Source organism: Eptatretus burgeri, chromosome 2 (genome assembly GCF_056783735.1).
Source record: "Eptatretus burgeri isolate ZD-2024b chromosome 2, Ebu_testis_v1, whole genome shotgun sequence".
Taxonomy (NCBI): domain Eukaryota; kingdom Metazoa; phylum Chordata; class Myxini; order Myxiniformes; family Myxinidae; genus Eptatretus; species Eptatretus burgeri.
In genome coordinates, this window is record NC_140962.1 from 19718963 (window position 1) to 19733290 (window position 14328).

At 45.6% G+C, this 14328-nt stretch overlaps 1 protein-coding gene and 1 pseudogene across 6 annotated transcripts in view; both read right to left on the minus strand.

The window, feature by feature from the left end:
• Nucleotides 1-14328, minus strand: part of LOC147031534 (adhesion G protein-coupled receptor L2-like) — a 156239-nt gene that overhangs the window by 44304 nt on the left and 97607 nt on the right. For 4 of the 6 annotated variants that reach the window (XM_085864609.1, XM_085864582.1, XM_085864590.1 and 1 more), the window contains 4 exons: nucleotides 11860-11926; nucleotides 11620-11711; nucleotides 5647-5688; nucleotides 5481-5507 (listed from right to left, as the gene is read on the minus strand). In XM_085864609.1, coding sequence (XP_085720735.1) covers nucleotides 5481-5507; nucleotides 5647-5688; nucleotides 11620-11711; nucleotides 11860-11926 — 228 coding nt within the window. The remainder of the gene's footprint in view (nucleotides 1-5480; nucleotides 5508-5646; nucleotides 5689-11619; nucleotides 11712-11859; nucleotides 11927-14328) is intronic. The other 2 variants (XM_085864628.1, XM_085864619.1) reach the window with 1 other exon arrangement.
• On the minus strand, nucleotides 10585-10725 carry LOC147031535 (signal recognition particle RNA; annotated as a pseudogene).

Here is a 14328-nt window from a genome sequence, read left to right on the forward strand (position 1 = left end):
CCACTGGCTCCGCCCCCTTCGATATCCTGATCCGATTTTGATGCGAAGCTCGGAGAGAGCGGACATGGGAGAAATCAACGACCCTGGTGCCAACGAAGGAGTCCCCGCGTCTGGTGGCAGAGATGTCGTTCGTGGGGAATTCGCCGTCGCTGGCGCAAAGATGGCGGCGCAATGGAGATGACGGTAAGGCGTTGCTGTTCGTTGTTGCGTAGGTTGTGAGGGGATGTCGTGGTGATCGTTGTGGAGATGGTTGATGAGAGCGATGTTGGTGGTGGAGGTGGTTGTTGTGAAGCAGTTGGTCCAAAATAAAGACAGTAAAAGAAAAACGGCTACCTCAAGGATCACAGCCCTGCACACGACTAATTGCCCGTTAAACATTGGTGGGGAAATCTATCTGAACACAGACTTATCGACATAACTGATCTAAGGACCTATATGGTGCTCTGTGAATTTCCACAACCGTAACAATATATATATATATATATATATATATATATATATATATATATATATATATATATATATATATATATATATATATATAGCCTGGTGTTGGTGCAGTGGTTCGGGCAGCGGCTTGGAATCCAAAAGGTCCTGAGTTCAAACCCTGTTGAGCCACTGAATTAATACACCAGGGGGTTGACTCAGCCTGTCATCCTTCCGAGGTCGGCGAAATGAGTACCAGTATACTGGACCGGTGTATACCCCGGTTAAAATAGGTGTACTATATCCCTGTGTTGTAAGAGGCGACCAGGGTTGCGTCAGGAAGGGCATCCGGCGTAAAACATGTGCCAAATCACAATGCGGATCATACGGATGATCCGCTGTGGCGACCCCTAATGGGAGCAGCCGAAAGAAGAAGAAGATATATATATATATATAAATATATATATATATATATATATATATATATATATATATATATATAAATATATATATATATATATATATATATATATTTTTTTTTTTTGCGGTTCTCGGAACCACATGCATCCAACAGATAGTAGTCCCAAGACAGTTATTCCATTAATATATGTGTAGATAGTCCCTTCCCTTTTGTCTAGCGGGACAACAGGGATGTGCGTTGCGAGGATCTCATAGTTCGGTTTGCTTACATCATTTCTTCTTCATTTCATTTCTAACTTCATTCCTACTCTTCTTTCCTCATTATTCCTGAGGTAAATCTGAGCCACGTGCACCCTTCGCTGTGAGATGGGTCCTCAGCAAAGGCCAAGCAGGCATTACGCCCCCACCCCTCCGTAGAAAACACAGCCTGCCAAACGCACACGCGGTGGTAATTTCCACCAAAAGGACAGGAAACACACCCAGCACGACACCCACGCTGCATGGAACATGTACCGAGGAGACGGAAGAAACAACACCTGAGAAAGGGGCGCTCAAACACCACATGAGCATCGACAGCACAGAGCTCCCGTCCTCAAGCGATCCTTCAATCGAGGCCGATAATAGAAAGGCAACACCACACCACGTTGTGCATGATATGGGCAGCACGTACTTTTCAACCCATTTCTGGACTAATTATATCGGTTGGGTTTCGTCCCGCGCACACGATAGCAGAATCGGGTGAACACGAGCACTGGTCACGTGCGTAATGGTGGATCGATAAACACTGTACAGAATGTGCTTGAAGGCAGACCAGCGCTTAGCTCGTGACACCTTATTGGACACATCTTACTCTCTGTGCATTGGTTCGCCTTAACATCGTACCTTCGGTCCTCGCTGGCGGCCACGGCTGTTCCCCGCAGGCGGCGAGCGTCTTCTCGCCTCTATGGCCAGCAAGGCTGCGATCGGGCAGAGGCATGTTGTACAGCCCGGGCCACGTGGTGCACACGGAGCAGGCATGCAAGACCGACGCCACTCTTGGCCGGTTGTCAGGGCATGGCTCAGGGGTTCGTGCAAGGCGATTCATGGCGCGGAGTTCAGCGTGGGCGATTCATATCATGTTGTGGGGTCGGAGCGAGATGGTTCCATAGCGCGGGGTCACCTTGCCGGAAATGGAATGTTGTGGTTTCCGGCCATCGCGGCCAGGCCGCGCAGGGGGTCGGGGCCAATCAGAGCGCCCAATTCGGGTGACGACACCGCGTTTCGGGGTGGCTGCCCGTCCGGCTCTGCGCGGCCTGTAAAGGTCCGAGTGGAGCCTTCGCTTTCTCTCTCTCTCTGCCCTGCCTTGCCTCCCGCTCAAGCTGTTCTTCGACTCCGTACATCATCGCCGGGACTCCGCCTCCTCTTCTCCGCTCACACGTTGCTGAGTCCACTCACCCACCTGGTCCCGCCTACCACTCCGTACACTCGCTCTGGACTCCACTGTCCAAACTCAAGCCCCTCCTTCACGCCCACGATCTCGAAGCGAGCTGCCTGAAGTAAGAGATGACACGCCAGCTGTCAGGGGGGTACCGCACCACGGAGCATTCCCCACAAACGTATTAGTGGCGCGTTCGGGCAATCAATTATACAAAGGTACCGAGAGACCGTAGCCTCAACTCCTCTCCTGTCTTGCTTCAATTCCTCTTCATCGGGTTTTCTGTGTGTGTGTGTGTGTGTGTGTGTGTGTGTGTGTGTGTGTGTGTGTGTGTGTGTGTGTGTGTGTGTGTGTGTGTGTGTGTGTGTGTGTGTGTCCTGGTGCCTGTCTATACAAGTAAGCCTGCAGAAGATTGATATTATTATTTTCGGGTTACGTCTGCTCTGCGTCCACTTTTATAAGTTACTTGTTTATTGCCGCACCACACCTTTCTTCCCTATCTCTGCTTGCACACCCAAATAAATCTATTGATTGAGACCACTCGGGAGGGAAGCTATCTCGAGTTCCCACCAGACCCCCCAGAATTGCAGGCCGTCGCACACGGATAACTCCGTGACGCGGCGGGTCGCTAACCGACCGTGAACGCCAATAACTCAACCACGTGACTTTGGGTCCTCCATCTCATATCGGTTACCTAAAATAATCACATGACCTAATTACCGGGGGATACGTCCTCGGTATGCCTTGACCAAGCCGGATTACCTTACTGGATCAAATGCAGCCAAGCGACACTGCCAAGGATATACCAGTTTAAATGAATGGATTGTTGGGAATAAAGTCCTGGCTCGGCTGGAATGCGGAGCATGCTGGATCAATGAAAGAAGAGACAAAAATGAGCTGGGAACATTTCTACATAAGGATTTATTACAGGCAGGCGAGGAAAAATATGTGGCACAGTTAATAGAGTTTATTGTTGTGTGAAAGTAGAGATAGAAAGAAAAGTGTGGTGCGACAATAAAACAAGCAAATTACAAAAGTAGACACAGAGCAGACTTATGAAAAGATAATGAGCAAAAAGAAGAGGAGATGAGGCCAACGGTGTCGTAATACCTTGCATGATTGACTGACCGCGCCATCCAGTTCGTTTTGGGGGGATGCTCCGCTGAACGATCCCTCCTTGATAGTTGGCGAGTCGTCTCCTGCTTGGCTATGATGCAGAAAAGCATCTACGCCGATCCAGAGAAGGGGCGCGACCGTCAGGCGTGAGGGAGGGACTTTGGGTGGAGGCAGCGGCAAGCGGGTGGAGCCAGTGGTGAGTAGGTGGAGAAGGTGGAGTCAAGAGTGAGTGGGCGGATTGCCAGCAGCAGGCGAAGTCAGGCGGGTGGGTGGAGAAGGCGACAAGTGTGTGAAGAAGAAGATGGGGGGCAGCAGGTGCATGCAGAGACCAATCCAATGTCAGGCAAGGAAGATGAGGATGACCACGACTCTCTGAACATCTTCACGATCCGTTCTTTATAGTCCCTGCGATGCAGGGTGGGGCGCCACCCTGAAGCGATGCGTCGTCACCCGAATCAAGCGCTCCCATTGGGCCCTGACCATCACTCGACCCGACCGTCATGGCCGGAAGCGGCCTTACTTTACATCCGACAAGACATGTCTGAGCTGCGGAATCGTCTCGCTCTGAACCCCGCGATATGAATCGCCTTGCTTCGTCAGTACACCATGTGGCCCAAGCGATCCGGGCCGGACAACACGCCTCTGCTTGGTAGCAGCTGTATCGAGCCGAATGTGCGGGAGGATGTCTGCCGTCCATGGGAGACATTTGTGGCCGTGGTGGTGAGCAAAGACCGATGGTAAGACACCGTTGTGAACCAACGCACAGACCCGAACAAAGATGTGCACCATGTGCTTCCCGTACAATGCGATGGTAAGAAGCCATTGTAATCAGCGTGCAGACCCGAATGAAGATGCATGCTATTCGTGCCCCATTCTGTGCGATGATAAAATGCCATTGTAATCAGCGCGCAGACCCGATTGAAGATGTGTGCTATTCGTGCCCCGTACTGTACGATGATAAATTATCACGGGGCTGCGCGCTGGTCCGCCATTGAGCATGCGGTTATCTATCCCCGTGGCAATCTTCACAGGCGGGTGGTGTGCGCAGTGCCAGCCCTGATCTGCGTCATGAATTGAAGGAAATTTTGGATATAATTTTATTAGATGCAGAAATGGGTTGAAAAGAACGCGCCGCATACATCCTGAACAGTGGGTGGAGGTTGTTTATTGTTTGCTTCGATGGTTGGCCTTCGCGAAGATGCATTCTTAGAGTGACGGGTGTGGCTGCAGTTTTTACAGGCGGCCGTCTGAGTGCAGTGCCTGCTTTGATTTATTTCAGGAATAAGAGGAAAAGAGTAGGAATGAAGTTAGAGAAATAATCAGACCTAACTATGAGATCCACACAACACACTTCGTCCCATTTGACCCATTAGACATGAGGGAAGGGTCTAACTGTACGTATATTCATGAAATAACTGTCTGGGGACCACTGTATGATGGATGCCATTGCCTTGGAGGGATGCAGTTTCCAGAACAACAACAATGTCATAAGAGAGATGTTTGGCTGTGTCGCCATTTTTCTCAGAGATGATCAAACAGATCTTTGTCAAACTTTCAGAGGTTCATCAGTGCGTGCCAGGGAGTGTTTTGGTCCCCCCACAAAAAAGATGAAAGAAAAAGCTGGATTTTTCGGATTTCTTTTATCGTTCAATAGTGCTTAAAGCCTTTGCAGCAATATGAAAGGTAATATTAAACAATCCCTGACCCTATTCCTTAATGGAAGCGTTTTTGGCCTCCACAAAAAAATAGAAAAAAACAAAATTTGATTTCTTTAAAATGCCAACAGGATTAGAACAGCACCAGGTAACGCTGGGTTACCCGTGCCCTTGCCATATAAGTTTACAAAGCGAGAACCAGCTTATTCAAGAAGTTATCACTAATAAACAGCTGGCAAAAAGACACTTTTAAAGACTCTCATTGCTTCTTCATAGGTTCTTGTGAATCCTATACAAGTATTCTTAAACACAATCTCTTACCATTGCTTTATCAACATATTTCATAACGACTCAAATTTTCTTATTTCATCAAATTAGTTCTGCAATGTTTACTTTGTTCGTGAAACAGACAGAATGAGACAAAATCAGGCAAGTTGTGTGATCCTTACTTGACAGATACCTTGCTGTCCTGGCAGCTGGATTCAGTCAGCAAAGGGAGAGAGGAAGAAGAGAATACTGAGATAGATACCAGGTTAAAATGTTTGCAATTAAAAAAAAAAAACCTTTAAAATCCACTTGTTAGACAAGTCAAGTTGAAATAAGTTTGAAATTTACCCTGGGAGGTCCGTGTTATAATATCCATCACAAACTGGATGGCTGAGTGAGAGCAAGGAAACAAGACATAGAGAGTGTTAGTAAGGTCAGAAAAGCAATATAAAATAACAGAGAAGCTGCTGCTTATGGCGCTTGTACAACTACAACATGAGCTCATGTGACATTTGTTCACAAACCACTATGACAATAAAGCTGGTCCTGGCGATCAAACTGTGATCGTCGTCGTCGTCTTTGTTGTTGTTGAAAAACGTGCAATGTCAGAATGGGGCTCAATTACCTTTTCAAGGTCTGCTGAAACCCTCAATGTTGTTGGTATTGATCCTGGTTTCGGTTTTAGCAGGTGTGGAAGAGCTTCCCTGGCTCCATTTACAAGCAAAGTTCGAATGATCGGATAAATTGTACCCACTTTTTGTTTCTGATTGTAAAATCAGAACTGGATGTCAGATGAGAGGACTGGATGTCAGAGTCTGGATGACTGGAGATGATAGTTGGGACTTGGAATGACTGGAGATGAGAGATGGGATGACTGGAGATGAGAGTTGGAATGATTTGAGATGAGAGTTGGGATGACTGGAGATGAGGCTTGGGAATGACTGGAGATGACTGGAGATGAGAATTGGAGATGACTGGAGATGAGAGTTGGGAATGACTGGAGATGGGATTTGCGAATGACTGGAGATGAGAGTTGGAATGACTGGAGATGAGAATTGGAGATGACTGGAGATGAGAATTGGAGATGACTGGAGATGAGAGTTGGGAATGACTGGAGATGGGAGTTGGGAATGACTGGAGATGAGAGTTGGGGATGACTGGAGATGAGAGTTGGGGATAACTGGAGATGAGAGTTGGGAATGACTGGAGATGAGAGTTGGGAATGACTGGAGATGAGAGCACTGGAGGTCACAGTCTGGATGACTGGAGATGAGAGTTGGGATGACTGGAGATGAGAGTTGGGATGACTGGAGATGAGAGTTGGGATGACTGGAAATGAGAGTTGGGATGACTGGAAATGAGAGATGGGATGACTGGAGATGAGAGTTGGGAATGACTGGAGATGGGAGTTGGGAATGACTGGAGATGGGAGTTGGGAATGACTGGAGATGAGAGTTCGGAATGACTGGAGATGAGAGCACTGGATGTCAGTCTGGATGACTGGAGATGACAGTTGGGACTTGGGATGACTGGAGATGAGAGTTGGGATGACTGGAGATAAGAGTTGGGATGACTGGAGATGAGAGTTGGGATGACTGGAGATGAGAGTTGGGGATAACTGGAGATGAGAGTTGGGAATGACTGGAGATGAGATGTGGGGTGACTGGAGATGAGAGTTGGGATGACTGCCAATGAGAGTTGGGATGACTGGAGATGAGAGTTGGGATGACTGGAGATGAGAGTTGGGATGACTGGAGATGAGAGTTGGGATGACTGCTGATGAGAACTGGGATGACTGGAGATGAGAGGACTGGAGGTCAGAGGCAGGAAGATGGAGATGACTGGAGATAAGAGTTTGGATGACTGGAGATGAGAGTTGGGATGACTGGAGATGAGAGTTGGAATTACTGGAGATGAGAGGACTGGAGGCCAGAGTCGGGATGATGGAGATGATAGTTGGGACTTGGTATGACTGGAGATGAGAGTTGGGATGACTGGAGGTGAGAGTTGGAATGACTGGAGATGAGACTTGGGAATGACTGGTGATGAGACTTGGGAATGACTGGAGATGAGACTTGGCAATGACTGGAGATGAGACTTGGAAATGACTGGAGATGAGACTTGGCAATGACTGGAGATGAGAGTTGGGAATGACTGAAGATGAGAGTTGGGGATGACTGGAGATTAGAGTTGGGGTTGACTGGAGATGAGAGTTGGGAATGACTGGAGATGAGAGTTGGGAATGACTGGAGATGAGAGTTGGGAATGACTGGAGATGAGAGTTGGGAATGACTGGAGATGGGCGTTGTGAATGACTGGAGATGAGAGGACTGGAGGTCAGATTCAGGATGATGGAGATGACTGGAGATAAGAGTTTGGATGACTGGAGATGAGAGTTGGGATGACTGGAGATGAGAGTTGGGGATGACTGCAGATGAGAGTTGGGAATGACTGCAGATGAGAGTTGGGGATGACTGGAGATGAGAGTTGGGGATGACTGGAGATGAGAGTTGGGGATGACTGGAGATGAGAGTTGGGGATGACTGGAGATGAGAGTTGGGGATGACTGGAGATGAGAGTTGGGATGACTGGAGATGAGAGATGGGATGACTGGAGATGAGAGAGGGAATGACTGGAGATGAGAGATGGAATGACTGGAGATGAGAGATGGAATGACTGGAGATGAGAGATGGAATGACAGCAGATGAGTGTTTGGATAACTGGAGATGAGAGTTGGGATGATTGGAGATGAGAGTTGGAATAACTGGAGATGAGAGTTGGAATGACTGGAGATGAGAGTTGGGAATGACTGGAGATGGGCATTGTGAATGACTGGAGATGAGAGGACTGGAGGTCAGAGTCTGGATGACTGGAGATAAGAGTTGGGACTTGTGATGAATGGAAATGAGAGTTAGGATGACTGGAGGTGAGAGCTTGGATGACTGGAGGTGAGAGCTTGGATGACAGGAGATGAGAGTTTGGATTACTGGAGATGAGAGTTGGGATGACTGGAGATGAGAGATGGGATGACTGGAGATGAGAGAGGGAATGACTGGAGATGAGAGATGGAATGACTGGAGATGAGAGATGGAATGACTGGAGATGAGAGATGGAATGACAGCAGATGAGTGTTTGGATAACTGGAGATGAGAGTTGGGATGATTGGAGATGAGAGTTGGAATAACTGGAGATGAGAGTTGGAATGACTGGAGATGAGAGTTGGGAATGACTGGAGATGGGCATTGTGAATGACTGGAGATGAGAGGACTGGAGGTCAGAGTCTGGATGACTGGAGATAAGAGTTGGGACTTGTGATGAATGGAAATGAGAGTTAGGATGACTGGAGGTGAGAGCTTGGATGACTGGAGGTGAGAGCTTGGATGACTGGAGATGAGAGTTTGGATTACTGGAGATGAGAGTTGGGATGAATGGAGATGAGAGTAAGGAATGACGAGAGATGAGAGTTGGAGTAACTGGAAATGAGAGTTAGGATGACTGGAGATGAGAGCTGAGATGACTGGAGATGAGAGGACTGGAGGTCAGAGTCTGGATGACTGGAGATGATAGTTGGGACTTGGAATGACTGGAGATGAGAGTTGGGATGACTGGAGATGACTGGAGATGAGTGTTGGATGCACGATCACAATCCTGAGGGTAAGAGACGATCAATGAAGTACCACCATAAAGGATCACCAGCCCCGAATTGGCTCCATCAGATTTTTACCTCTTCCCCAAACTTAAGGAGAACCTTGTGGAGAATGTTTTTCTTCCGATGACGATATCAAGGCCATTGTGAGGCATTGGATAAGTCAGCATGTCTCACAATTCTATCAGGATGGCATCATAAAACTACTTGAACATTGGCAGGAATGTGTGGACTGCAGTGGTGATTATGTTGAGGAATAAATATTCACCATGGTAGAACAAACATTTATGTTAGTATCTGCAGTCTATGTTTCATGTGAATATCAACCTGTTTTGGAGAAAAAAGAATTGGAGGCATTTCTTTTCAGCACACCCTCATACATTTGCTTTTGTGTTACATGTTTGGGTGATGCAGTAGGACATGCAGCCTTCCTGACTGTGTATTGTTCTGCTCTGTTCAATCTGACTTGCTCTCTCTTTCTATACTCACTCACTCAAATACATTCCTCTTGGTTCCCTTGATTATGTTGAAGAAAAAAAAAAAAACATCACAGAATGATCTGTAACGGGTGTCGAAATTTGCTCAAGGACTTCAACCATTCCTGGCACATTCAGAGTTTTATGCAATTTGAGTCAACCTTACTCTCCTTAAGGAAACCAGCAGAACCTTACACTGTTTTGACTCGCCCAATGCAGTCACTCACTTCATTCTCATATATATATAAAGTCAAGATTGGATTGACACATAAAACTTTTTAAAAGCTGCAAAACCCATCAGCCATTTGATAGCTTGCTTTAAAGTAAATGCCATAATGTGCCACTGAGAAAGCTCTTTGTGTTTTCATACTGGCCTTTGTGGGTACTCGGTTGTTGCTTGCATGGCAGCAAATGGTGATTTACATGTGGCAGTGTATGTATTCATTTCTGTCTCATACATAGTTTGTGTTGAAGTGGGAAAGGGGGGGGTGTGAAGGAGGGAAGTGCTTCAGGGTCGACAGAGCTACCTTGAGCTAATTTTGACACCCTATTATTCTGTAATTATTTTTTTTAACGTAATCAAGGGAAGCAAGGGGAATGCATTTGAGGGAGTGAGGGTAGGGAGCGAGAATGAGTGAGATTGAAAACATCAGAATAATGGACAATATGGAGAGGCTTCATGTCTTATTTTATCACCTTACAATGTAACAAGGAAGTAGATATACATCATGCATGTGACTTACTGATACGTAATGGACACACCACCACTTTACAATGATTTCACCATCAGAAGCAACAAGTGAACTCAATTTATCTGATCAGCAGAACTTGGCTTTTCAATGAAGCATCCTTTCCACCCAATGGAAAGAGAGTGTTGAGATTTCATTTTTCAAATAATACGGCATTATAGAGCTGGGATGAGCTGGGATGACCCAACTCTATAATGCCACCATCGTCGCAGCGCACACAGTCACCCCCCCCCCACACCGAATTCATCCCCACACCCATTCCATTGTTTGTCCAAGTTGTTGTTCGTCTTTCGGCTGCTCCCGTTAGGGGTCGCCACAGCGGATCATCCGTTATGATCCGCATACTGATTTGGCACAGGTTTTACGCCGGATTCCCTTCCTGATGCAAACCTGGTCGCCTCTTACGACACAGGGATAAGGATTGGGTTTCGCCATGATTCCGGGCTGCCTTACACCCTCTCATAGCGTGGCCAAGAACAGAGCTCCCGTCATCAAGCGATCCCCCAACCCAAGCCTCCGAGTAGCCGGATTACAGGCGCACGTCAATACGCCCGGTATCCATTGTTTGTCCAAGTCTCCCTCTATTTTGTCCTTCAAATCTGCTGTTGGTGACTCCCCCTGCCCCCACCTCACCTCTCTCTCTCTCTGCTCTTCCTTTTGTTCTGTAGCATCCTGATCCGTTCAGTGTTCTAGCTCTTCCATGAGCCATGACTCTGTATACAAAAAACCAACAACAGTGAAGCTAGTTCTACACACAAGTTCGAACTAGAATTAGGATCAGGATCTGGATCAGTGAGAACAGAATTCGGAGGTATGAGCATACTTTTATAAGATAACTGAGCCCATTTCTAATACTGTTCAATCTTCGAGAATCATGACGACGATAGCTTGATCACCAGGGCCAGCTCAATCGCCATCGTGGTGGCGCAGCACACAGTCATGTGACCCAATGATGTCAACCTTTACCTCTCAACCCTTATCGATAAAATTCTCCTTTCCTTCATTTTTTCTTACTCCTATTACTTCCACGTTTCCTTCTCTTTTTCTCCTCTGCCCTTATCACTGCCCCATATCTTCCTTTTCCAAAACAAGCCTTCACTCTACCCAATGCTTCGGGGTAAGGTATAGACGGACATGTCACAATTGAGGGAAGAAGTGGAAATATAATTAAATAATTCTACACATATACACAAACAGTAATAACAATGAAAAAAAAAATAAACAATGTATATTTTTAAACTATACCTTTCATCTGAAATCCAAATAACCAATCCGAGTTGCTAATGCCATAACATTTGCAAAATAAAATCTCAACAATAAAAAACTTTATATAAATGCATTTTACGAGACAAAAAGCAAAAAGTTTGAAAATTACATGTTCTGTTGTACATGTTAAGTGTCTCTCCAGCAGGCAATATCAAGTCATTTAGTTGAGGTCATCCCTGCTCACCTTGCATGGTTCACTCGGCTGGTCTCGAGTTTCAAAGGAGCTGAGAGGAAGATGGTTTTGAAGAGTGCCACTGCAAGAAATGCTGCATTCATCTGTAAGCACACAACACATAAAACAATCAACACTGTCACTGCGAGCTTCCACATCATCATTCTCAAAGAACAAGCATCATTCCGCCAGTCAGTCTAAAGGCGTGACAGGAAGCGATATGATGGAAGTGGTGTGGTCTGCCATGCTCACCAAGGCAAAGAGGCATGCGGGTCCAAGAAAACTCCACAGAAAGTGTCCACCAGGGTTCAACCAACACCTGTAGATCAGAACAAGTTTGTCATAAAATTTCTCTCAACATCAGAACAAGCAAGTGCAAGGAATTGTCCTTTCCACCCAATATCCCATTCTCCTTATAGCAGATTATGTCTTGCCAAAGCAGTACCATGGCAACAAGTACACTATTTGGTTTGCTAATCACCTTATCTGTAGTAATCGTGAGAAACTGAAAACCTACCCAGGTTACCAACACCAAGCGAGAACTTTAACCTCCACAAGCAGGCACAAATGGATGAGACAGCCAGCTCAACATCCTCTCCAAAAGGGCTGATGCATCACCTTGTCTGAATAGTATCAGTTGGACAATTTATTGTCAGACCTTATACTATTAGGCATGAAACCCACCCTAGACAACTCACGGGTGAATACAGCATCGCTGAGCTGTCTTGTCACAGTCCACAATGAGGATGAACTGAAAAATCTGGCTAAACTGTCATCTTAGTGATACAGTATTCAAATTGGGACATAGCATCTCTAATGAAACAATTCCAGAAATGTCACCACCAGAACATTCGAAAAAAAAGACCGTCTGATGTCATTGTCGGAGTGAGCACTATTCGGGCTTTGGTATCTGGTGCGTTAAGCTGGCTGTTCCATAACTTCCAACTGATCTGAAAGTGTTAAAGATGGCACATCATCCTTAGATAGGATATGTTTGCCAATGTCCAAGCTAATTTTATAATCTCCTGCTACAGTCAATCAGAAAAAGAGGTGAAGAGGAAAATATGGACCCTTCTGCAAAAGGACTATTTCTGATACGTAACTACCTGAAACTGTTGGTTCAAAAAGACCCCTGAAACTCGTGCAAAATACTCCACAAATTTGTTTCTGAATAGCCATTTCAACAAAGAATTGCATTCACTGCAGAAAAAGGAGGCTTTCTGCTGATCTCCATCTTCCCCATGCCTACCCCCAACACCCCCCAAAAATGAAAACTCCAAATATTATCAAGGATTACAATGAGCTAAATGGCAAAGGTATGACAATGTTCAAAAAGTTCTACAAATTAGATATTCACAACTGTCTACGAGTCAGCAGAAAAGTATAATGAGGCGTATAAAATACATTTTCTTCCTAATTACATGCACTGTACTTGTACATTACTGAGGGTCGGAGATGTCACCAAGTCACTTTCGCCAAGTCTCAAGTCTTTGAGGACAAGTCTCAAGTCTTTCAGGACAAGTCTCAAGTCTTTGAGGGCAAGTCTCAAGTCTTTGAGGGCAAGTCTCAAGAAAGTCTCAAGTTGTTGAGGACGTCTCAAGTCAAGTCTCAAGTCTTTGAGGGCAAGTCTCAAGTCACCGTAGTATTACTTCAACTTGTGTCAAGTCCCACATTTACTTATAAACTGAATGGAATACAAGCGATCAAGGAATTAAGACACAGGGCTTCATTTATTGCAACGCATGTTCTGAAAAGCTGTTTAACTCAAGTTTTTATTTGTCAATTTCATGCTGTGGACATTTTTGTTTTGTTCCCAACAAATATAAATTGGGTAGTCGATAAAGTCAAAAAAAAATTTTTTTTTTGATCTACCCTTATCACTTTTTCTGTCGATATGTTTGTCTGTATGTCTGTCTGTATGTATGTCTGTCTGTATGTCTGTCTTTTCGGTCCAGTGCTCCGTTAATACAAAGGTGATTTCGATGAAACTTGGTTGGTAGGTTCATACCATGACCTAGTTGTGTGCAAATGAGAACCGTTGCTATGGAGACCACCGTTGCCTAGTAACGGGACTTTGAAATTTTTGAAAAATCATTAAAAAATATTTTTTCGAAAATCAAAAATTGGGCCACGAGCGACTGTGGGCAGTACATTCAGCCATATTGTCAAAAATTTCCAGCCGGATCCTATGAAAACTGTTGGAGAAGATAGACTTTGAATTAACCCTGGTCGAAAACAATAAAAAAACGAAGTTCGTTATATCTCAGAGACTATGAGTCAGATATACATGAAACTGGTATGGTAGGTTCATGGTATGTCCTAGTTATGTGTGAGAAAGAACCGTTGCTATGAACCCCTCCGTTGCCTAGCAACGGCTGAAAAACCTCTAAATGTGGGGGTATTTTAACGAAAAAACAATCTGCAGCATTAACCCTTGAAGCGAGAATCATGAATTTTTTTGTGCTTAATCCTCAGGTCATTCCCCATCGAACGGGCCCATCGCGTCAGGTTCTATTGGGTAGGCGACTACCCATGTCTGCCTACCGGCTTGTTTATGCTAAATTTATTTCTCACATTAAAATGAAATGTATAATCAGGAAGGAAGGTGTTGAATCAGGAAGGTGTCAGGATTATTGTGAATTAGGAAGGGGGATGGATGCCGTGGAAGCAGAACGAGGGCGGGGGCACCGGGGAAAATGAAATGTATAACTTCTTAACTCC